General features: G+C 40.3%; 2 protein-coding genes across 3 annotated transcripts in view; one reads left to right on the top strand and one right to left on the bottom strand.

Moving 5' to 3' along the window:
* Positions 1 to 932, bottom strand: part of ppp3cb (protein phosphatase 3, catalytic subunit, beta isozyme) — a 57,392-nt gene extending 56,460 nt beyond the window's left edge. Inside the window, exon 1 of one of the 2 annotated variants that reach the window (XM_078261170.1) lies at positions 849 to 932. In XM_078261170.1, the coding sequence (XP_078117296.1) occupies positions 849 to 894 (46 nt within the window). In that variant the 5' untranslated portion in view covers positions 895 to 932. Of the gene's footprint in view, positions 1 to 211; positions 333 to 848 lie in introns of those variants that run through there. The other variant, XM_078261171.1, reaches the window with a different exon arrangement.
* Positions 933 to 8,485: 7,553 nt separating this feature from the next.
* On the top strand, positions 8,486 to 23,676 carry ube2d2 (ubiquitin-conjugating enzyme E2D 2 (UBC4/5 homolog, yeast)). Its single transcript, XM_078261169.1, has 7 exons — positions 8,486 to 8,750; positions 10,524 to 10,587; positions 18,973 to 19,004; positions 20,150 to 20,227; positions 20,408 to 20,513; positions 20,900 to 20,993; positions 23,377 to 23,676. Exons 1-7 carry the CDS (start codon positions 8,727 to 8,729, stop codon positions 23,420 to 23,422), a joined length of 444 nt encoding a protein of 147 aa, XP_078117295.1. The 5' UTR covers positions 8,486 to 8,726; the 3' UTR covers positions 23,423 to 23,676.
* The last annotated feature ends 537 nt before the right edge of the window (positions 23,677 to 24,213 follow it).

Raw genomic sequence — 24,213 nt, 5'->3', positions numbered from 1 at the left:
AAATAAAACACAAAGCCACAGAAAGCTTAAACATCCTTGAGTCTCCGAGTGACAAGTCTCCCGTAGCATCTTACCCTCCCTCTCTCTCTCTCTCTCTCCTCTCTCACTCCTTACATCGTTGCTTACATGCAACATCATCCCGTGACACCATCCACATCCACAGCAGAACCACAACACCAAAGATCGCAGCTTATGCGTAACATTTATTTACCTTTATGTCTGCCTTTCGCTGTCATCGTCACACTGCTTGATGTTTTGGAGCAAGATGCTCATCTCCCTCTCTTCTCCCTCCCTGCTTTTTCCTCTCTCTATCGCTCTCTCGGTTGTGCCTCTGTAGGGTATTTTTCAGTAACACGAAACCACCGCTAGGAGTAGAGCGCGTAAATGGAGCTCATGCAGCACAGGGTGTCGCACAATAGCTTTGGATAGAGGAAGAGACCCCCCCTCCCGTTAGAAAATGGGGTAATGCCTCGGTGAGGGGGTGAATTCTGATAGAATAACGAGGGAAGACCCTGATTATGGCGTTTCGTACTGGATACCCCCCCCACCCCACCACCACCTTCCCCTCCATCACCCCCTCCATATTCTCTAAAAGGTTCAGAGGCACATGTATGGCGACTCGCCAGCCAAATAGGCTTCTTTTATTATGGTGCTATAATAACAATAATAATAATAATAATAATAATAATAATAATAATGACAATAATAATAAAAAAAAGGATGGACTCAAAGAGACAGTGGTCCAACGACAACGATGCAAACTTTAAAAAGAAAGAAAAAAGAAAGAAAGATGAGTTAGAATTATTGGCACAGATTAAGCTCTCACGTGCAGGATCTGGCTTGCCTACATTTGATCACCCGGTCGGCGGGACTTGCAGCGTTGCAGTCGGACATCCTGGAGTCGGGACGGGAACGGAGCCGTGGGGTGTGGGGGGCGGTTTGGGGGGGCGGGGTAGAATGTGGAATTTGGGAGGGGTGGGTTGGGGGGGGGGCTCGCTCTCTTCTGTCAAGGGTCGAGGCGGTGGTGTCGGGTCCTCCGGCAGGCGTCGGGAATATGCGCGGTTGCTGCTGGGTGCAGTAGTGGCAACACTCGGTGGAGCCTCCGGACTCTCTCGGACGGGGGAAGTCTGCTGCTGCGCCTGCGGTGACTTTGGGGGAGGGTAGAATGATACCAAGCTGCTGTTGTGGCATGCTTGGATCCCGAATTTGTTATTTGAGGGGGAGGGAGGGTAGGGGGGTGTAGGGGTGCTGGTGTAGGCTAGGGGAGGTGGAGGTAGACTACTCTGGAGGTTAGAGGGCGAGGAGACGCCTTGGAGAGAGAAGAGACGCGCAAGCTCTCTCTAACCTCTCCAGGACGCCTCGCCTCTATGGCCAGCGGTGCTGTGCAGCTGCATGGCAACACCCTGGAATGGCGAAAGAAGGAACTCCCACGCAAGATTCACGCACACGCGTAAACGCACACACACTCAAACGCACACTCAGACTCGTGCTGCCATCCGGTGGAGGCATTGATTACAGGGCTTCCCCCCTTAAACAACTACTTTGAGGAGAGTGGTTGTGCGTGGGTGTGTGCGTGCACGCACGTGTGCGTGTGTAACTGTACAGTAGGTTATTTGACAGAAGATCACGTAGGATAGTGTTGTCTGTTCTAATAATAGATGTTCTGATATTCTGGTTGGCGCTACAGAACACTGTTCGCCAAAACAACCAGACACAAGAACAGTTTCTTCCCACAGGCTGTCACTATGATGAATACTTAACACCAGTCCATAGTGTCAGGATCAATCCCTTTGTAATAACCCTGTAACACCAAGCACCCACCTTTGAGTAAATTAGAGATTTAATAGCATCATTTGCACTTTTGCAATGTCCCTATTACTGTTTATGATCCTCACAGAGCTGTTTGTTTACGTACATTATGGCTGCTCCGTTATGGAAATAAATCACAATTATGTTGGTCAATATTGAAATCACGATTATTTAACACGATTACTCATTGACTTTTGGAAAGAAAGATGTTGAATTTATTAAAGTTAAAAAACAGTGAAACAGATCGACTGAAAATACCTTGAACTGCGAAATCTCCATTAATACTTCTCCTGTTAGAACAACACAAGACAAAACAAAAGTTTACTCGCAAGCCAGGAATTTTGGGCCCCATGACAAAAAATCTAATTAGGCCCCCTCTGTGCAGCTGTTGTTGTTGATGTGTTGTCACCACATCTCTAGAACCTAACTGTCCCATCAAAAGCTTTACATAACTGTAATTAAAGGCTTGCAACTCTCTTGCTTCTTGTAGTTCAATACAGTTAATATTGTCTGTATCTTACATGCAGGCTCAGGTAAGTTTACTTTTTCCAACTGTCCAGCATCCAGTACAGACAGTAGGTTGTTTTTTTTATTTTATTTCATAATGATCATTATGTGAGAAAATAATTGTTTGAATTTCTGTCATTAATAAATATTTCATTTTCTTTTTTGTAATGGTAAAAAGAGCAAGAGAGACAGAGAAATCCCCACAGACTCCCTGCTATGATGCTAACTGGCATGTCATTGACCACAATGGTGCTCACCTTCTTCACTGGGACAGGGAGGGGCACAGTTAGGGGGAGACTGGGGTGCTGCTGACTCATCTGTTGTTAAGTCTGCTAAAAGGGGCAGGGACAATGATTTAATATGAATACCTTGCTAAACGTTTCCCTGCACTGGTTAAATGGTGATTAAATGTAGGCTAACACTAGTCTGTAGCTAGCTAGCTTATTTCACTATGGACATTAAGCCAAAGGGTTAATACCACTCACAGACTACAGGCTACCCACCTTTCTTGGTGAAAAACTGGGTTACAGTTTGACACCCTTTCCTTTGTCTTTCCTCTCTCTCTTTTCTCTCTTTCCTTTTTTGAAAACCAGATTTTGATTTAACGTCACTTGGCTACATTGTGGTCACTGTAGTTCTGGCGCATCTACTGACTGCAACTAAACACCGTCATGGAGTCTGAGTGCGCTAAGGCAGGACCAAACCATTTCATGCAGATACAGGGGGGTGGTCGGTCTATATGGATGTTTACTTTTTGGTCAATGGGGATATTTAACTTTTACTGCCAAAACAAATAAAAACAAAGAGATCATTCATTTTATTATTATATTTGAAATATATATACTGAATGATGTATATCATATATTTAATCATTTTATATTAGTTTTTACCTATTTTTTCCGGCCCGTCAGTCATGGGCCCTTGGAATTGGCGCCACTGTTAGTAATACATATGGATTTTGTTTCCAAAATGATCCAATGTTAACAATGTCCACCAAGCACACTGTGAGGCTGTTAAAAAACACAACTGTCGACTGGAGAAGTGTTGTGAAGTCTGGACAGAAGGTGGCCCCAATGAACTGGCTGTAGTGTTAGCTCTGAGGGTGTCTGTACACAGTATTTATAAAAGTAATTGTGTGCACATCCCACCTTCTGGCAGGTGCAGGACAACTGAGAAATACTAAAGTGAAAAAAATTGAATGTCCGCATATTTAATACAAAGGCAACATTTCAACCCTGCTGGGTCTTCTTCAGGCAAATGGTGGACACATTTGACAAAGGGATATATGTAGGCCTTACAATCAGCTGACCCGACATGTGACTTCAATTAGTTTGATTAGGTCTAAAAAGCCTAATAGCCCCACTCATGACTCAATTAAGAGAACATTTTCATACAGGTTTTTAACAGACTTATACATCTCAAAAGAGGGCTGTTAAAATGCAATATCCCCAAAGGAGTCATAACATTGCTGTCCACAAAAAAAGAGAAAATGAAAAGAAAAAAGATAAACAATCAGTGGAAAGAACATTTTCATATATACAAGCCTACCCGAACCAATTAAAAGAACATTACCCCACACCTTCATAAAACCTGCTGCAATATAATGAGTGCAGAAACAGACAACTTCTTACCATTTTTTTTTTATAAGAATGGTTTTATATCAAATTCTTCATTAAGACAATGGGGAGACATTGTTTTTAAATAGTGAATCCAACAAGTTGACCGTTAGAGAAGCCTTTTATCATGATCTCCCCCTCTAGGTGGTTTATTTACAGTACAGATATTTACTGTACAGTGGCCAGTAGGTTTTCAGGCTCAGCTTTACACTGGCACACTTGGATCAACCTTATTCTAAAGAGCAAATTATATTTTTGACATCTGCATAGCTGTACATTTGATCCTCTGCCTTTGTTCTTTTAGGAGTATATCCAGCCATTACGTCAGTTTGTGAGCATCGACTGCACCTCGGCTCAGCTGCACTTTGAGCCCTGTCGGATTTGATGATTTCCTCACAGGAAGTAGTATAAAAAAACGTTAACTGCAAGGTCCCCATTTGCATCCAGCTGTTGCATCTCTACTGTCACACTTTGGCAGACACGATTGTGCGCCACTACCCCTACCCCCACACAGATCTGTATACTCTCCAATTATTCTACTTGAAAAACAAAGAACTAGGCCATCAATTTGAAAGATAAAAGAATGTAAATAAAAATTCTAGACATATGGGAAGACGGGTGTTTGTACAGTGGTCAGTTAGTACATGTACTGTACCAAATGCAGTTCTTGTTGTCATTTAATGTAATTTAGGTTTCAGTTTATCATCGTTAAAAGCACACGATGCTACAAACCATGATTACTATTGGCCAGTTTTTACCACAGATATTCAACAAAAGTTGTTGTTACATAAGATTAGATTACAACTCAGAACTCAAGAGCTGTTAAAACCATTTATAAACTTTGAATGAATACCATTGTAATTATGTTTGAAGTTAGTTTTCCCTATTCAAATCTTTGACAATTTGGGACCACATTAGGGAAAAACAGGGCTATGGAATGTAAACTATATGTATGATTCTCACATATACCCTTTAAAAGGGGCAGATATCGCATATATGTATTTCTGTATATGAACCTAAGGCATTTTGATTTTGCCCTCCGGATCTTAATTTGAGGGCAAAATAATGTACATTTCCAGAAATTTCCCAGTTTGGGATCAATGAAGTATATCTATCTATCTATCTATCTATCTATCTATATAGATGTGTGTATTTTAAGCAAAATTACTTTTTAGTCTGAACTGGAAAAAACTGACAAGACATGGCCTATGTTTTTCTGACTGATTTAAAGGTGCAATATGTAATACTGACAGCTAGTGTTTAAAATAGTTACTGCAATACAAATTCAAAATACTGGAGAGAGTCGTCTCCCCCGCCTCCTCCCCAGACTCGAAGTTCACGGAGGTTGCCAGGCTGAGCAGCATCCACAACAATGTTGCTAGACGCTTGTCTCACATAGCCAGACATTACTTGACAGCACAGCGGAGTAGCTAACGTTAGATGCTGGCTATATTGACATAGCAGAAGCCCGTGCTCACTCGGAGCTCTGTACCCAACTGACAGACACTTTTTTCGGCTTAGAATTACGGTAGGAACCGCTAAAAACACAACAAACTTGCCTTCCTCTCCACCCGACGGACAGACACACTTCCTCGGCTTAGAACTACGGTAGGAACGGCTAAAAATAACACTACCTTGCCGTCCTCTCCACCCGACTGAACACACTTTATTGACTTAGAATTACGGCAACAATCACTAAACACACTGCAAACTGCAAACGGTCCTCTCTTCCTGATTTACAGCCCCCCTCTCTTGGCTTCAAATAACTCACCGTTGTCGGCTAGGGCCGCTGAACAGGCTACACGTTGTAAACAGCCGTGGCTGCTTGCCTGGTCATCCGGTAACATTAGCAGTTAGCAGGGTTAGCATGGTGGCGTTAGCCAGGACCAGTCAGGGTCACTTTACTGGCCATGTCTCAATTTGTTTTTGCGAGTAACCAACTCGGGTACTCTAGCTATTTAATTCAATGTGAGTACACAAATGTTGAAATGACATAAAATGCCCGTTCTTAGCCGTGATAAATTAGCCTGAAGCTAGTGCTTACCTGTTAAGGAGGAAATTAGCCAAGTTGGTTTTTCTTTTGTCTCCATCTTTCAAATACATCTCCAATATTTACCCGGGGTTTGTAACGTCTCTGGTCACGCAACTGTTAGAAACATGCCGGGTTTTTTTATATATCGGGTAGAATCTATCTCCGTTGATCCTGTTTGTTTGCAGCTTTCGTGGCTGTACTAACGTTACAGATGTAGCGCGCTGGGTTTACGTTTCTACAGGTATATCTGGCAACCCGGCCTGGCTGTCAAACTGGGCAGTTGATAACAACACACAGGCCAAAACACAAACAGAAATGGAACGGAAATTTTAAAAGGAGAAAATACTGGCATTAGCATTGTTGTCAGAAAAAATAGTATTTCAACTTAGCATGTTTCCTTATTATCTGATGATCCATTGGGTTCATTTTTGGATTTATTACAGTAAATATATTACATAGTGGACCTTTAACATTCAAAATTGTAATTATTGTGACTTCACCCTCAGGGAGATTATTAGGTTGAGGTTGGAGGTTTTTTGTCACCATGATCCGCCCACCTTAACGTACACCTTTACCTGAAATAGTCTGCTGGCCAATGGCTCGACAAAATGCAAATGCAAAACCACGAACATAACACCCAGTGACATATATTTAAACATATTCAAAACTTACAGTTGCTCTATAAATTATATATAGGCTACAATCCATAGTTACAGTATAGGTCTAGCTTATCTCATACTTCCTCAAAATAAAATATGCCCTGACAGTAGGCTACCCATGATCTCGCAATCACAAGTCTTTGTAATTGTATCACTCTGCGCTGAGAAGACCCCGAGAGTAGTTCATCTGTATGACACTATACCCCCTAAAAATTTAGTTACATCGATGAATGTAACCAACGTATTGGAAAGTGTAACCATATTCACTTCACTGTAGGGCTGCATGATATAAGGAAAATATCTAATTGCAATTATTTTGACTGATATTGCGATTGCGATATGATTCACAATATTGGAGGGAATGATCGTTTTTGTATCATTATTCTCATTTTCATTGAAAATGATTAACATTGAAAGAAATTAAAATGATTATAGTGTGATTTTTGCAAGGATCTGTACCAAACAAAGATTTTTTTCTTTAGTCTGTAGGATACGATTTGTAGGCTGGGACGTCTCTGCAGCACCACAATACTTCATTCAGAATGGTTTGACAAATATTTTGCCATTAACAAATATTGCGCCCCCCTGCGATTTGGATATTGCACTAGTCCATATTGCGATTTCGATACGATTAATTGTGCAGCCCTACTTCACTGTCTGCAAATAGGCCTAATAGTGTAACTGTAGTAGTAAACCGTCTTAGCACAGGTTCCCTGGAGTTCACCTAATGCAAAATACGTCCAGACATTTTGGCTCCTCTGGACCATGTGAACACAACTGAACCTTGCCGTCGCAAGCCCGGAGCCACAATGATTCCAGTTGCAGTAACCCGTATCCAGCGTGCACTCACTGCCACTGTGAGCCCTATAGCTACGTGCTCATGTCGGCGGATGGCTTTTCTGTAGCGCAGTGAGAGCGAGATGCGTTCCAACAATAAGACTTCCGGCTTGGGCCGCTGGCCTTCAGAATAAAACATTGATGTTCAATTTTTAAGATTTAAAGACAGGCGCTCCAACAGGTGCATCAGCCATGGGCAGTATGAGAAAAAATAAGTGGGTTTTGAACATTAAAGCATGTAAACATGTTCTAGTAGAAACATAAAATATAACTATACATCTGAAAACGGTATATAATAAGTCTCCTTTAAGGTGCAGTAAAGTATTTTTGTATTTTCGCTAAACACTAAATTAATTAAACATAACATAAATAGAGGTGAAACAATTAGTCGACTTTGTAGACAAAATGTATCTTTTTGATAATTGATTAATTTGTATTTATATTCATAGTAATACATTATATCAATTAGTTAAGTGCCAAACATTCTCTGGTCCAAGTTCCAACTACTATGACAGGATTTAATGCTTGTGATGGGCATTTTTCACTATTTCTGACATTTCATAAACCAAACAATTAATGGAGACAGAAATTGACAGATTAATCAATCATGAAAATAATGGTTACTTGCAGCCCATTATGTGTTCCTCTCAGTGGACCCTAACAGTCAGTCAGTACTTTGTAGCTATATATTTGTTTTCTGTATTTATTGTTTATTTCATATTATTATTTAATATGTTTGTTTGTTTGGGCATGTATGTACCTTTCACCAAGGCAAGCAAACAGGTGCAGTTTAATTTATAGTATGAGAATAGAGTACAGCCAAGTCAGACAATTTCAAATATAATTTAGTCAGTTTAGTTACTAAAGTTACCAGGTAAGTCAGTTTGGATCATAGACTGTTAATATTAAAATTGAATTAATTATTGATTAAAAATTAATATTTACAGTCAATGGTTTGGATAACTGGCGATGGGGCTTTTATTGTGAAGAGTCGAGTTCGGAAGTCTTGTCGTTGTTGCAGCTGGCAGATCCCAGGCCGCAGTGATTTGGTAGCCGCTGCAGTAGGAGGAAGGACCGCGGTTCTACCCCTTCTATCTTTCAGTTTCGTCTCGAAATTCTATCGGTGGTTCCTTATTGTAACGATCGGTAAATTGAGTGTACAGCAACGGTGTTCTATGAAAACTAAGTCGTAGTATTACCAACGGACAGTGATACCAATCGCCATTTTAATCGCACGTTTTCCCTGACAGAAGCGCTAGCACAACAATGGCTCTGAAAAGAATTCACAAGGTAAGGAAGTGAACGACGAGGCCCAGGATTTCGCAGTTTCGTTAGGGATTTAAATCCAAGGCTGACCATCTGATGCTTGTCTGTCGGGTTTAATAAACTGAGAATAATACAAAAATATTGACTAAATAACTCGGGCTTGGTTTCAACGGCCAGCTAACGGTATCTGACTAGCGGGTGACGCCGCCTGTAGCTATGTCTGGTTCACCAGTGCTGCTACAGATGAACCGTTACTAACCTTAGCTAACCGTTGTTAAGCTGCTCTTCGTCATGTTACACCGGTTCGCCATCGATGTCTTTATTACGGGATATAACGAAATGTTTTAGCTAACGTTAGCTATGCCGGTTACTAGGTAACGTCAGCGATATTAGCGGTGTGCTAGCTGTTTCTAGCTAGCATTATCTGTCCCGGTGGTTGCTAACTCGGATAAGCTAAATGCTTCTTCTGAACAAGCTAACGTTAGCTTACTACATGACGCTAACGTTACATCTTCACAGTAAATTAACGGTAGTTTCTTCTCGTTAGTTGTTTCGGCTATAATTTATCTCCGTAGTAGTTCCCCTATGTGATAGTAAAGGTAGCTAGCTAACTGTATTTATTACAGTTAAATAAGCTTGTTTAACTCTCTCCTTGATTTGACAGATAAGTTATCCGGCTAACATTAACGTTAGCTTAATTTAAGGGCACTCTCGCGCTTATTCTATTAACCTATTTGCCATTTTTAACTCTTTTATTATGTTACTGTTAGTCAACTTTGTCGATGTTTTCATGTTTGGATATCAGTTTAATTTTAACCGTCTACAAGATAAGAATGGATGTAACCTAACGTTAAGCTATCGTTTACGTTATCTAATCCCTGTTTTTTTAACGTTATACTGTCTTCGTAATGCACAACCTGTAAGTTAGCTAGGTATTTTCAGTAACGTCAGTGGTGAAAAAATAGTTATTGGTTGTATTTGACATTATAATGGTTTGTATTCGACAAAGGAGCAATACACAGCGAAACGCTAGTGATAATGTTAGCAGTGTGTCGCTGTGGTTAAAACAGGCCCCACGCGTTGTTCGCCTTTGATGCCATGATGTTGCTGACAGCAGGCGAGCAGCAGATCGTCATCATACCGTTTGTTTGATCGAGTTAGCTGAATGTTGTGTTTTGTCTTGTTAATTCTTCCAGTAACCTTAGCCAGTGTCATCATGTGGCTGACCAGCAAGCATACTGTTTCTCTCACTTGACATCCTGTGGTGTGGTTGTCGTTGTTTTCACCATAACGTTACACTCGGCTGCACACAACGAGCTTCCACTCGGTTCTCCAGTGTGTCTTGATTATAGTAAAACCTCTGTTGTCATATCGTCGTGATCTCAGTTTGGCTGTCACATGTTATACCTGCTGTACCTGGAGAAATGCTATTATGTAATGGCGATCGCTCCAGTAATAAAAGCTCACGGTGCTACTGTAGTGTTGTTCTGTCAGTAGGAATGGCCTTTTTTAATTGTCACTGTTGCATTCAGACTTTGTAGCAACTGCAGTGGCACTGACCTTCGGATTTGTTTACAAACAGGGATTTAGTCAACTATACAGAGAGCTCATACAGAGCATGTTAAGTGGTATTTCAAAACAAAAAAATATTAGTTTCAGATTATTCTATCTTTTTTCCAAGAATTTCGTTTTTTGTGTGTTGCCATTCCCAGTTCTGTTACGTAGGTTAATGTTTGTGGAAACACTTGAAATACTGTGCAGGACCTGATCAACTGACTTGTCATATGTTCGTCTCAGGAGTTGAACGACTTGGCACGGGACCCACCAGCCCAGTGTTCTGCAGGACCAGTAGGAGATGACAGTAAGTCCATCATCTCAACCGACGTTGCCCTAGTAGCTGTGTGTGATGGGGGGGGCTCAAAATTGAGCAGTACTCAAGAAATTCCTGTCTTATCCTTCCCTTATTCTGGCCAGATCATTCAATAAACAACTCAACCTGCATAAATAAATATTAGACACACACACACACAAATGACACCAAAAGGAATGCCTTATTCTAATGTATTACAGACTATGTAGTTTAAATCCATCACCTGCGAGATAGCTATGAATTGTCTCCAGATCTGCTCCCTTGGGTTAAAAATTATGATTAATGTGATTAGTTTGGATCGGTAAAATTGCCCGCAATATTTCAATTTACAAAGACTGCAACTCAAATACATAAAAGAAAAATGTTTTCAAGCCTAAGTATTGTAACTTGCAAAGGAAAATGAAAGCATCAGTGAAGGGGCTGGCTTTTTATACGGTCCAGGGCATTTAACTAAATTAAGGAAGTGCCTCTGTTTTTTGAGTAAGCAGATCGAGGAAATACCAACTGTAGCCTCTTGTGAAAATACTGATTCATTATAATAGCATAATATTCCCAACTCTGTTGCTACATGTCGGTGTCATTTTTGGTTGCAATGTGCCAACAACTAACATTGCTTTAGCTTAACAGTGTGACCAAGAATTAGTTATATTATTACAATTTGGCATAACTCAACAAAATCAACAATTGCCATCAACAGACTTAGTCTTTAGGACCTTTTAGATAATGTTAGCAATTAATTGCGGTTAAACAAAGAAACGGCTATTATGTAAAAATACAGATAATTAGACAATTATGTAATGATTGTTACAGGCCTAGTTTCAAGTCATATACTTTTTTTTTAATATATTCTTGGTATTGTTTTAAAATGATGAAGCAACAATGGATTGAAGTCATGTTATCCCATTGTGTAATAAGCATGTCATAGTAGCCTGGTAGTCTAGGTTATGTTTTTTTTTAATGTATTTGTGTGTATGGGGATAGGCACAATATCGTGAATGCATATCTCAACCAGTTTAGTAAAATAACCCTATGAAAGATAATCACCTCTGTGAATCTTGTGATTTTGTTGGGATTCTGTCAGAGAGGACACATTCTGGTGTTGACTGTATTACATTGAAAGGTGATTCTATGTTTTAGTACTCCCCCAACTTCACCTATCTGCCCATCTTATATTTACTGTTCATGGGGAGGACTAGGCCTGTACCAATTATTACATAATTGTCTAATCGCCATTTTTACATTATCGGCGTTTCTTTGTTTAACCGCAATTAATTGCTATCATTATCTAAGATCCTAAGGGGTGTGACTGTTGATGGCGATTGTCAACTTTATGTTCATTTAAGAAAAAAAACTCAATGTTTTATGATAATAAAGAGGCGCAGTTCACTTCATAGGCTGTGTTATTACATTATCTGGGTCACGTAACAGTCACACAACCAAAAGATGTACCCTGGGATTCATTCGAAACTGTATTTGTTAGAAAAAGTAATGAATAAATGAATATTTTTAATGTTGACTAAAAAGAGACAATTATATTGTTAATCACAATTATTTCTGAGATTAATTGTACAGTTAAATTTGGAATTGTAACAGCTCTAGAGAGGGCCAAATAAGAGTATTATGGGTATAGTGTCAATCCCTTGTATATGCCCGCACGTTAACGTGAAAAAGCTTTAGGCCAAAGAACAAACATGCTGCAAGTTTTGTGAACTTCACGAATGTGGTGCAATGCACAGACAAAGAGAGCTTTCTAACTAGCTTATATAATTTCATCTTTTGATCATTCATAGTTTAGATTTATGGCTATTTTCACGACTGTTTTTCTGCTCTGGTGATAAACCGCAAACAACCATCAATGAGCGGATGTTTACTGACAGATGCGTTATTGTTCTCTGGTGTTTATTTTTTTTATTTTTTTAACCCTTCAATATAAGTAACCCAAACATGAACCCTTGTATTGACTGTGTCCACTGTCTGTAATGAGAGCCACATCTTTTCTGTCTGAAGAAAGGCATCGTGCTACTGATAACATAGTCGCAGTGAAGGTAACACAGATACAGTGGTGCTCATAAGTTTATGAACCCATGCTAAAGTTGACTAAAAAGAGGAATAAAAAAAATCATCTTTTGGAAATTGATCTTAATGCCTTAAAAAAAAAAAGAGGAAAAATTCTGCCTTTAAGGACACCAATTTCCTTTTGTGAATGAATAATGTAATAAGGGAACTTTATCAGGATGCATAGTATCCTGGATCCATGAAATAACTGGCCTTTCAAAATAAAACTCTGCTTGCCTCTATGGGAATTTAACATTGGGGTGTACTTACTTATGCCCCCTGTATTTTAAGGAAGAACATTTATTTATTCACCATACATTATTCATTCACAAAGGAAATTGGTATCCTTAAAGATTGGATTTTTCCTAATTTTTTCATTAATGCATTAAGATCAATTTCTGAAAGATTTTTTACTTTTTAGTCAACTTTAGCATGGGTTCATAAACTTATGAGCACCACTGTATGTTGCCGCGATGTAGGCACAGTGTTACATGTTGTCAGAAACAAAATGATGCTCTTCATTAGGGCAATAGAGTATTGCCAATGATTTCCCTAATCGTTTTGATTCCGTGTCACAAGCTCGATTGCATTTTTGATTCAATATCAATTAGGGAAATTTCATTTACAATACCAATTTTGCTTGAATATAAAAGATTCTCGGAGAACCTTTGCTGGAGGTTGCACAAGCAAGAAGCAAACCTCAAAAATATATATACACATATATAAATAAATAAATAATGCACCAGGTTAATGTTTACATTAATAATTAACCCCCCAAAAAAGTTTGTTTAAAGTACTTATACAGCCATGGTGCAAAGGCATATATTAAAAAATCGATTTCTGGATTTTATCAATTAATATCGGATTACTCAAAGATCGGTTTCAGTTGGCGAATTGATTATTTTAACCCAGCCCTACTCGTCGTCACCAGTCACGTTACATTTAACATTGGCTCAATCCGTTACTATTATTATTAGTAGTAGTATTATTTAGATATTTGATAGTCAATTCCTTGCTTTTCAAAAGCAACATAAGATTAAACTTTTATTTTGATGACTTTTGATGAGGTCTTATATTGCCTTAGGTAATGATGTGATCACTTCCTTGTCTGTGTCCACACTGCTGGAATTAATACTTTCGAGTTTGGTTTATACATGAAGAAATAGCTATCTGAATCATACGCAGTTTTGCCAAGTGCGAGCTGTATTGCACATGTCATTGGAATTCATTTTAAAAGAAAAGTCTCTGTATTTGGTAGTGTGGAATTGTTTGGTTGAACTAACTGTAACTAGCCATAGAAAGAAGCCTTTACAAAACATGTAGTGTTAACATCACAATGGTTAACAGCCTGTGTATCTGGCAGTAGCCTGTTCCAGTGAGATCAACTAACTTGTTTTTTCAATATCATTACCAACAAATGTTTAAGTACACAAGTGCTATTAGCGTCCTTGCTTTAAAGTACTCATATTATGCTCATTTTCAGGTTCATAATTGTATTTAGAGGTCATATCAAAATAGGTTTAATTTGTTTAATTTTCAAAAAACACCATATTTTTGTCATACTGCACATTGCTGCAGCTCCTCTTTTCACCCTGTGTGTTGAGCTCTCTGTTTTAGCTACAGAGTGAGACATCTCACTTCTATTCCATCTTTTTTGGGAGTCAATCATGCGCAGTAGCTAGTTAAGGACTACTAGCCAGTCAGAAGCAGAGTATGAGGGCGTGCCCTGACAGTACCTAGGTAAGGACTACTAGCCAGTCAGAAGCAGAGTATGAGGGCGTGTCCTGACAGTAGCTAGGTAAGGACTACTAGCCAGTCAGAAGCAGAGTATGAGGGCGTGCCCTGACAGTAAGTAAAGGCTGAACTACAATAGAGCTGTTTGGAGCAGTTTGTGAACAGTGTTTTCTGTTGGAGATGGTAAGTCCTAGGGGTGCACGATATATCGACTCAATATCGTTATCGCGATATCACGTTGCGCGATATTATACCGAAAGTCTCGCGATAATTACACGATATTTTGTTTGCGTTGCATCCCGCCCGACATGCACCCAAAGAGTATAGAAGCAACAAGAGGCGAAACTCAACAGAAAGTTGTTACATTCAGTCCAAGATGGCGGAGCTGCAGTTCCATTGAGTTTCTGCTCTTGTTACGTCTATACTCTTTGATGCACCTCTCGAAAAATACACATCACTTGGTAGCGTTGTTTTCCCCCCGACTCATTTCCTGGTTCTCCTTCTCCATAAACAACATGAAATCAAGGAGAGGGTTAACTTTTCCTGCTCCAGATTCTCCACCGTGGTCAGAAAGAACAGGGGAGACACTTTTTCTCTCACTATGACTCTAGAGTCACTACTCACTCCGAAGAAAATCGCCGTCACTCTCTCACTTCTTCCTCGCTCTACCACACACACCCACATGCCAGCTCGACGCACACACCAGAGCACGTATAAACATCAGCTGCGTGGAGCCTCCGCAGAACCATAAAACGAAGCGAAAGAAAAGAAAGGAGCTAAAGAGAGAGTTAAAGAGAGAGGGAAGAGTGGATCAAAAAAGAACACAAAAGTAAGAAAATGAGTGTTGCTCTGGGAGACGACCAAATAACAGGGATTGAAGGAAACTTTAGAGGCCAAAAGTAACCTCCAGTCCCATTAGCTTAAAGAGAGTGCCATGCACTCGCTTGTGGGCGCTCCTGGGCGTGCCTAGCCTACCCCTGGTTGCTTGGCAACAGTAAACAGAAATTTTCCGGTGCTACCTTAAACCACGTCTTAAAGTTACTTCAGAGGTATTGTTAAGTCACAAGAACGATGTTTTTGGATTTAAAAGTATTTATTTCTCGATAAAAGTAACACAATATATGAGATTAAATGCCAAACATACCAGATATATACATAAATACGATGTCCTGAAGCGTTTTCCGCCATCTTGAATTATTTTCTTCGACTTGAGCCACTGACATACGTCACGCTGCCCTCACTCTGATTAGTTAGTCGATCGTGGCCAAACAGCAACATTCCCGCCCCTCCTCTGAGAGACCTTGGGTTCCGGAAGTAAACTTCCCATTCATTTCTCCCATTGACATCTGGAAAAATCCGTATATAAAGAGTTTTAGACCATGCCTTAGGCTAACCAGGTGGTATGTGAGTCATAAGCATACAACGTATCATTTCGAGTAAAAAAAACAAACAGAAAATCCCAAAAAAGTCAAAGGTACAAGACTGTGTACATATCGTAATCTCAGAGCGAAGGAACTGCTCCTCCCATAATCCACCGCGCACCACTGAACAAAGGAAGCTAACGTTAGCTTCACTAACAGTTAATTTGGCTAACCGCTAGCTGAGACAGCATGTAATAACTTTAAAAGACCCTCAAAATTAAACCTGAAAATAACCGTTAACATATATAACGGCTGTTACGTCAGCTGTAGACGGCTTTACCCAGCGTTTAGTTTGAGTTTACGTTATTTTAGACTGAATCAAGCTGTCAGCTAGCGGTTAGCCGAATTAGCTGTAAACTAACGTTAGCTTCCCGGCAGAGGCTAACGTCAGAAGCGTGGAACAGATCGTGATTTGTGCAGTGTCGTAAATCCTCGTGACGGATCGTGCAGGCAGCACAGATCGGGTACTAACGCCCCCCCTCCTCACCAGCATGACTTCCACCAATCAGAGGCATCACTGTGGGATTGTTCAGGATTGTGGGTAATGAAGTACTTATCAAAGACATCGCGAATAAAAGACATTTATCTCAAAACAAGGGTAGTGCCCCATGATTTGTGGTGTCTATATGAGCATATACAATCGCCGAGTCATGTCGGCATGCTGGTTTTAAGTCTACCATCGACGGTTACGATTTTATGGCTTATACTCCAATATGTCAATGGAGAAATTGCATTGTATTTTTACTTCCGGAACCCGCTGTGGGCGGGACTGTTGAGCTCTATACTTTGGCTTTAAGCCAACAGATGTGCATTGTATTGTTTTTTTATACTGTAGTGTATATATACAACCAGTACAACATGTCCTGTTCTATAGACATGCTCTTTATTTATTTTATACTGTCCAACCAGTAAAACATGTCCTGTTCTGTAGATACATGTTGTACCAGTCCAATATGACTGTCAGTTGAAATAAACCTTGTGTTGTAAGAAAACGTTTTATTTGTTATAAATCTATTTTGATGCGTTTTCCCATAACCTTGGTAATTTTACATGTTTAAAAATATCGAAATTAATATCTATCACAATATTCATTATCGATATCGCAATATCACATTTTTTTCAATATCGTGCACCCCTAGTAAGTCCCTTTGGGGGTGAACTTTGGGCTTTTTCACTTTGTACACCTGTAACATGCACACAAAAAAAGATATATAACACAATAAAGGAAAGGGGGGAAAAAGCCAAAAAGCATAATATGAGCACTTTAAATCAGTGTGATAAAATGTGCAGGCAACATATTTGAACAGCTTTTTTTCTTTGTGTTGTTGGTGGTGTTACACTCAACATATTTGGGCATCTTTAGTATAGGCTTTTTTCCATCACATGGTACCTGCTCGACTCGCCTTTTTTGGTTTTCCATAATGAAAAAAAGTCCCTGGTACCTGCTAACAGGTACTTTTAGTATCGCCTCCGTCGAGGTTCAAAGCAAGCTGAGGCGATACCAAAAGGTGACGTGAAAACCTGCAGATACTGATTGGTCAGAGAGAATCGTCACTAATCACTGCGTCATCATTGCTAGCGACAGACGGGGGGGGTCCTGAACAAACCCGCCATTTTTAGATAGTTTAGCCAGCTGTGTTGTTTTTTTTTCTTTTTTTTTGCTGCCTGCAGCTTCTTTTGGAACAAAATGTGTCTTCTGGCAACATGCCGCGAATCAAAAACACCTCCGACTTTCTGTGTGTGTGTCGCATTTGGTCACGGCAGTTTCCTGCGGCGTCGCTATAACGACCAGCAACACTTGCCTCACGCATGAGGTGGTACTAAATCTGCAATGGACAAGGGAGGACGCAGCACGGCGGCCGAGCCGAGTAGGGCTGGTTAAGCCTGTCACGACCGAAATAAGTCACAATCTCAAATTTCGAATAAAAAAATGCAATCGTCGATGCTGCCACACCCCCGTGTCACATCCGGTCGGCGTGCCAAGCAGAAAAAAACACGCGTTGAAGTGCTGCGAGTCAACCTCCTCTAACTTAGCTACAGCCAGTCAAAAGTTACCATGGCAACTGCAGATGTAGCAGACCCGTCGACAGAACTTGATCCCCCTCCTCTTTCACTGAAGTCGGTGTGGAAGTATTTTGGATTTCCAGTGAGTTATGTTGACAACGTTCGCGTTGTCGACAAAAAAGCCACAGTTTGCAAGCTCTGCTATGTGCGTGTACCATATTCTGTGTTTACCATTGCACATTAGCCTAGCAGCTAGCGGAGATTCCTTTTGCTTTAGCTTAATCCCAACAAAACCGCACGGTTGAATTTCAGCCTGCATGCATGTTTTGTAGCCTAAACAGAGCAGCTCATATTAGTTATATTAGAGAGAGCAACAAGTTAGCGGACTGCCGAGTCGCCCTCTCTCCTCTCTGTCTGCTGTGCTGCCGCTGCGAAGCAAACTACTTTAAAAAAAAATTAAATAATTAAAAAAATATCGATTTGAATCAAACCATGACAATGTAATCGAATCGAGGATTTGCAGAATCGTGACCCCCCCTAGGGCTGGTGCTAGCAGTGTGTAAGTGCCGTATGTGTCCCCTGGCACCTTTTCACACTAAAACAGCACAACAGAAACATCAGTAGCTGCAACGTCGCTTTGTACATGTCGCTTCCTGTCAGCCAACGTCAAATAAACCACTCAACTATAAACTACAAGACAGTGTTACTTGTAACGTAATTGCTGTGTTTTACTGTGCGCTTTTTTTTTCCCTTCAGTGTGACATTTGTCTTCAGACCTCAACAGGATGCTAGAATTAGAGCACAGGTTTAAATGCTGCCAAATGTAATTCTGAGGGTTTGTTTTTTGTTGCACAATTTGTGCTGTCCAAGCTTTTTAAAATGATACCCCATGTCTGGATAACAGTTCTCTTTTAAGCACTACCTTTAATATCATTCATATAAGGAGTAATTTCTGACTGTAAATGTCCCCTGGCATTATGACCCTTTTTAAAAATACCACTACCAAGAATATCTGTCCTGAGTTACACTTTATGTAAGAGCCTGTTACCCAACCGTGTAAATAAACACACGCTCTTCATGTGATATTGTATATTCTAACACTTCCCAGCCATGCATTGTGTTCTTAGTGTTTCATAACTGTTTTCTCTGGTTTTTGTTGCAGTGTTTCACTGGCAAGCCACGATAATGGGACCTGTAAGTATTCACTTATTCTATCTCACTGATTTAGTCAGCCACTGCTGGGGATCCAACATTCACACACATATCAAGCAAATTAACTTAACCAATAGAGCATCTGATCAGGCTGAGTCAACTGAATTTACCGCTTACTTAATCAATATATTCAGGAGGTCAACGTTTAGTCAGACAACAGTGTTTCCCCTAGGTTTGTGGAAGACTTAGGGGCACTTATTTGACGGGGGTTAAGCGGTCCTTCCTTAAGAAAATCATTTTGGACCATTACTATTACCATATCTGTGTCTCAAACGTTGGAAAAGCTAGTCCAGCTTAACCCTGGTGTTGTTTCTTAACAACCAAATTACCCAAAAATAACATGGATGCATGATGTACGTTGTATGGAACACACATAACAATCTTCGCAGGTACAGTTAATGATTACTTTCATTGAATTTTGGGTGTTTTATTCAATTTTATAGCATATATATATATATATATATATATATATATATATATATATATATATATATATGTATATATGTATATATATATATATATATATAATGTGTGTATGTATGTTTTGAAAAACAGTATCCTGACTAAAGTTTGACATAAACCAGTCTGTGATTCACTCAACATCATCTGATCTCAACTATTAGTCAAAAACAATTCATAATTTCTGCTTTTTTTTTAACTCAAAAATTAAGTATAATGTCATTTAAATTAGGTTAAATGACCATGAATTTAAAAACACGTTAAGAAAAGTGTGTGTGAAGTGTCAAACATTTAAAAAAAAAAAGTTTTTCCAATTTTGACCCGGAAGGACAACAAATTCATGGACGGGAAGACAACACGAGGGATAATAAATAAATGATACTCGGGAAGCTTAAAGACAAAAGTTGCTCAAGAAGTCCACTGGGGACCGACTACAATCGTTAGATCTGAGGAAAGGCCTTTAGTTACATTCATTTGGCTTAGGTGGTGCCCAAAATGAGTGCTGTGCCTCAGCTTTATAATGGTGGGGAGAACCCTGGACAATGGTATCTTGGTTGACAGCAACCTTAGTATTTCATCTTTTTTATATTCCATTTGTATGCATTTATTTGTCATCCTTGCACTTCAGTCACTAATGAGATGAGTGGGCTTCTCTCTCCCGGCATTAGAATGACAGTCCTTACCAGAGCGGGGTTTTCTTCTTGACCATACACTTCCCCACAGACTACCCCTTCAAACCGCCAAAGGTAAGCAAGACATAGCAGCAAACAAAGAAGCAGCATACATACACATAGTAACAGTGAAGCACATGCAGTGCCTCTTGCCTGCCAAAACATGCCTCAGCTTTACATTATTCAGTTTCCTGTTGTTCCTCTCACCTGCCTCCCCCCTACATTTCTTCTCTCTCGCTCTCTGTCTGTTTGCAGGTTGCATTTACCACGAGAATCTACCACCCAAATATCAACAGCAACGGCAGCATTTGTCTTGACATTCTGCGATCACAGTGGTCTCCGGCTCTCACCATCTCCAAAGGTAGGCTCTTTCTCACAGATAAATGGCAGATTCTACTGCCTTTTTATAAACAGTATAACATATACAGGGGAAACATGCCGTTTCTCTGTTTGAAATGAAAATGCTTCCCACAAATGATACAACATTCCTCACCCAGAGGTCCTTATAAAAACCTGGAGTATTCTCTCGGCTTTCAAATGTCAGCTTTAGCCCTTTTCATTCAGTGCTTGTCACTGGAAATGCTTTAAATGGGTCCCTCGTGCACAAGAGTTTTTTTTTTTTCTTTTTTTTTCTTTAAATCCCAATTACATGTATTATCAACAGTTAAATTCTGACATACATTCGGAGAATGTCTGTTTTTTTTGTTATTATTTGTGAATACTGATTGGTTAACTGGTCCATTCCAGTCCTCCTGTCCATCTGCTCTCTGCTGTGTGACCCAAACCCGGATGACCCCTTAGTACCCGAGATCGCCCGCATCTACAAGACGGACAGGGAAAAGTAAGTTATTAGCTCCAGGTTGTTGATGATGTGCATCATTTGGACGTATTCCCGGATTTGTTTCCATGGCCTCTTATCAACATGACAAACCAACCCACACTGATAAAATGTCAAGTCTCCGCCCGGCATCGCTGGAGCTGTGCTAAGGCCTGTTCTGATACACAGACTGGCAACTGATGGACACAAGCGCCATCTTGCTAATGATTGTTGGTTTTAAAAACATTGGTACTGGCATAGAGCCTGCAGCGATCACAAGGGATGTAATGAAAGTTGGAAAGACAGATTTTGGTAGCAATATTCTAGCAAATTCACATCAATTGGCCACATTTCTGTGTTGTCTTTTACATAGTTTGAAAGCCAAGATATACAAGGAATGTCGGTGTTTAAGCATGTGTCATCACACGTCAAATAATGGGAACAGCCAGCTTACTGTTCAAAAGTAATAAGTCTCTTAAGCTGGGCAGACACTGTACAGATTAGGCTTGATTTAAGCCCTGAATTGGTCACCTGAATCAGGCTGAATTTCTGCCAGATCGGTTGTCATTTTTGTTGTGCAGTTTGAGGAGATTCACGGTGCCTGGTTACTTGCCTGAATGATCAACGCACTCATTGGTCAAAGGGATTTCCGGCAGGTCAGAAATTTCGGTCAGTCGTCTTGCTGTTTGAGCAGTACCACATTCCCGATTTCCACACTGCTGCTTTCAAAAGATTTCTATTATAAACTGAACTTGTTTTAATAATGCTGGAGTCAGAGTTTACAGGTTGTGGCTCAAACTGTAGTTTGGAGACTGCTGTGACATAAAAATGAAGTTCACTGCCGATCAGACGGATCGCATTGACTACATCTTCCAGCCATCCGTGGCTATAGTTTTCGTCTTTCCATTAGTAGTAGAATTGCTGCCTTTTTCTCTTTTTGTCTACATTTAAGATGCAGCCTTCTTTTTGAATAAACTTTATTGGAATGGTCGATGAACAAAACCGACTGGGGTCTTCGTATTTACATCAATGGCTGGCAATTGAGCCATACAGTGTGAGCATAAAAAGTCGCAGGTTCTGGCCATTCCAAAAGGTTAAATACAGGCGTCTGCTGAGGTTTCAGAACATTTAGTTATATTCCCGCCCCATATAAAGGTAGTTTTGACCATCTGAAGGTAATCATTCTGCTTTCCCTCCCCTACCTGCTACTCTGAATGGACACAGAGCAACTTGAGGGCTCGAACTATATCACAAACACTCATTTTTACATTTCTTTATCCAATTAATCCATCTGGCTTTATCAAAGTAATGCAAAGTTCTGCACAGTTGCTGCAGCTCGATTTGTGAATGTGTTATTTTTATAGCTGTAAAACAGAATGGCAAGATGTGGCTGCCTGCAATTAGATAAATGTGCTTGCTTAAAATGGGAATAGACAAAACATGTGATACGTGGATAAAAAAAAAAAAGATCCTCTAAAAAGCCCTTCAAATTGTCATGCGTTTGTGGTTTATGGTTTTTTCTTATCTCCTCTGCCCAGTTAGAGTCCAGCTCACCTTACTGCTCATGTTCACCATCTGTACTATGAAAACATCCCCTCCACTCAGTCAAATAAGTAGAAAGTGTGCATCCTGGTCAGAGTGCTGTCCTACGTGTCCAGCACACCTGTTGCGTTTCTGTCGTTATTTGAAGACGAGACTCGGTTTGTGAAGGTTTACAGCTCTGTGTACAGTGATTCAGCTCTAAAAACAGGAGGTGAATTGAATGACAAAATATAAATCGGGAGCTTCTTGACTGACGATGTGAACCATCAATGTTAAGGTGGCAGCCCTCACATAATGTGCCTTTTTTTTTAATTATTATTAGGGTTTTACAACATTATTATTTTGGCTTTTATGCTGTGGGGTTAGTTCACCTCTGCGCTTACAGGACATGAACAAAACCAATAATAGCTCTTCTACCTTTTTGTCCCCTTTGGTATCACTTACCAACAAGCATAATAAACATAATCAGGGCAGTGAGACTGGCTATTATTTTGGTTGTGCCATATCTGTACTAATTGGCCAGCAGCATTGACTCATTTTTCTGCAGTAGGAAGGCGACATAAAAACAAACCTGCTGGAAAAATCGGTGCAAGATGGCCGAGCTGTATCTGCCGTTGTAGAGTTCCAGCCAGCTGGCATCTCTGCTGCTGCTTCAAGGATTGCAGCAAAACTTATGATGTGCACATGGAAATTAATGAGTGACAGCTTCCCTACAGACTTTGTTTTGTAAAAGATGTAACAATATGTTGGTCTTTTATAAAGCTAAACAACTAATCAATCTCTCTCTCTCTCTCTCTCTCTCTCTCTCTCTCTCTCTCTCTCTCTCTCTCTCTCTCTCTCTGTCTCTCCCTCTCCCTCTCCACAGGTACAACAAAATAGCTCGGGAATGGACACAAAAGTATGCAATGTAGTGTTGGGATAGAATCATGGCCAACCACCTCTACGACATAAGGTTAGGGGAGCTTCAGACGTAAAGAGAAAACAAACAAAAAACCATTCAAACAAATGAGAAGTTTAAAACAAGATCTTGTTGGTTTCCATTGGAGTGCTTTCTTTGAGCCACCCCTCCTTCACCAGAGTACCTGTAAAACTCCCTCTCTCTCTCTCTCTCTCTCTCTCTCTCTCTCTCTCTCTCTCTCTCTCTCTCTCTCTCTCCCTATTCCTCTCCCTGTTTGACTCTCCTTTTCCTCTCCTCTCAGCTCACCTGCCCACCCTCCAGTGTACATATTGTCAACTTGCAATGGCAACACCCATCTGTCCCTACTCCCTTTTTCACCTCCTCCCTCCCCTGTGACCTCTGGCCCTATTTCCTGACTCCAGTATTCCGTTACATTTTGTCACCATGCAGGTTGGGCTGTCGCACCCCCTAACCCCCCCCCAATCCCCCAACTCCTCCTTTTTCCTATACACACCTGCATCCTACCTTCCCCCGACGGTAATCACGTAACGCATTCCTTTTGAGCATCTGTAAAACTTTTGAGGGGACCTTCTTTTTTTCTTCTTTATTTCCCTATTTGTTTAGGGGAGTGGGGGACAATAAGATGGAGGGACTTTTACACTCTGCACCCTTTCTTGTTTTGTTGTCATATAATTCCCATCCGTAGAGGTGACAATTCAAGAAAGCAGTTTGTTTTCGCACGTGAGTCGGAGGGCACTCTGTATTTTATACAATGAATACTCAAAAGAAATCATTGCAGGCTAT

The sequence above is a fragment of the Sander vitreus genome, chromosome 10 (assembly GCF_031162955.1).
Source record: "Sander vitreus isolate 19-12246 chromosome 10, sanVit1, whole genome shotgun sequence".
Taxonomy (NCBI): domain Eukaryota; kingdom Metazoa; phylum Chordata; class Actinopteri; order Perciformes; family Percidae; genus Sander; species Sander vitreus.
The sequence above is the reverse complement of the archived record's forward strand: the minus strand, read 5'-3'. Positions and strand labels throughout refer to the sequence as shown.

What these genes read in the sequence shown, in the direction of transcription:
- ube2d2 (XM_078261169.1), top strand. Translation starts at nt 8,727, where the DNA reads ATGGCTCTGAAAAGAATTCACAAG. An exon ending in AAGCCACGATAATGGGACCT is followed by an intron (nt 19,005 to 20,149) that starts GTAAGTATTCAC and finishes TCCCGGCATTAG; the next exon opens with AATGACAGTCCTTACCAGAG. An exon ending in GGCTCTCACCATCTCCAAAG is followed by an intron (nt 20,514 to 20,899) that starts GTAGGCTCTTTC and finishes GGTCCATTCCAG; the next exon opens with TCCTCCTGTCCATCTGCTCT.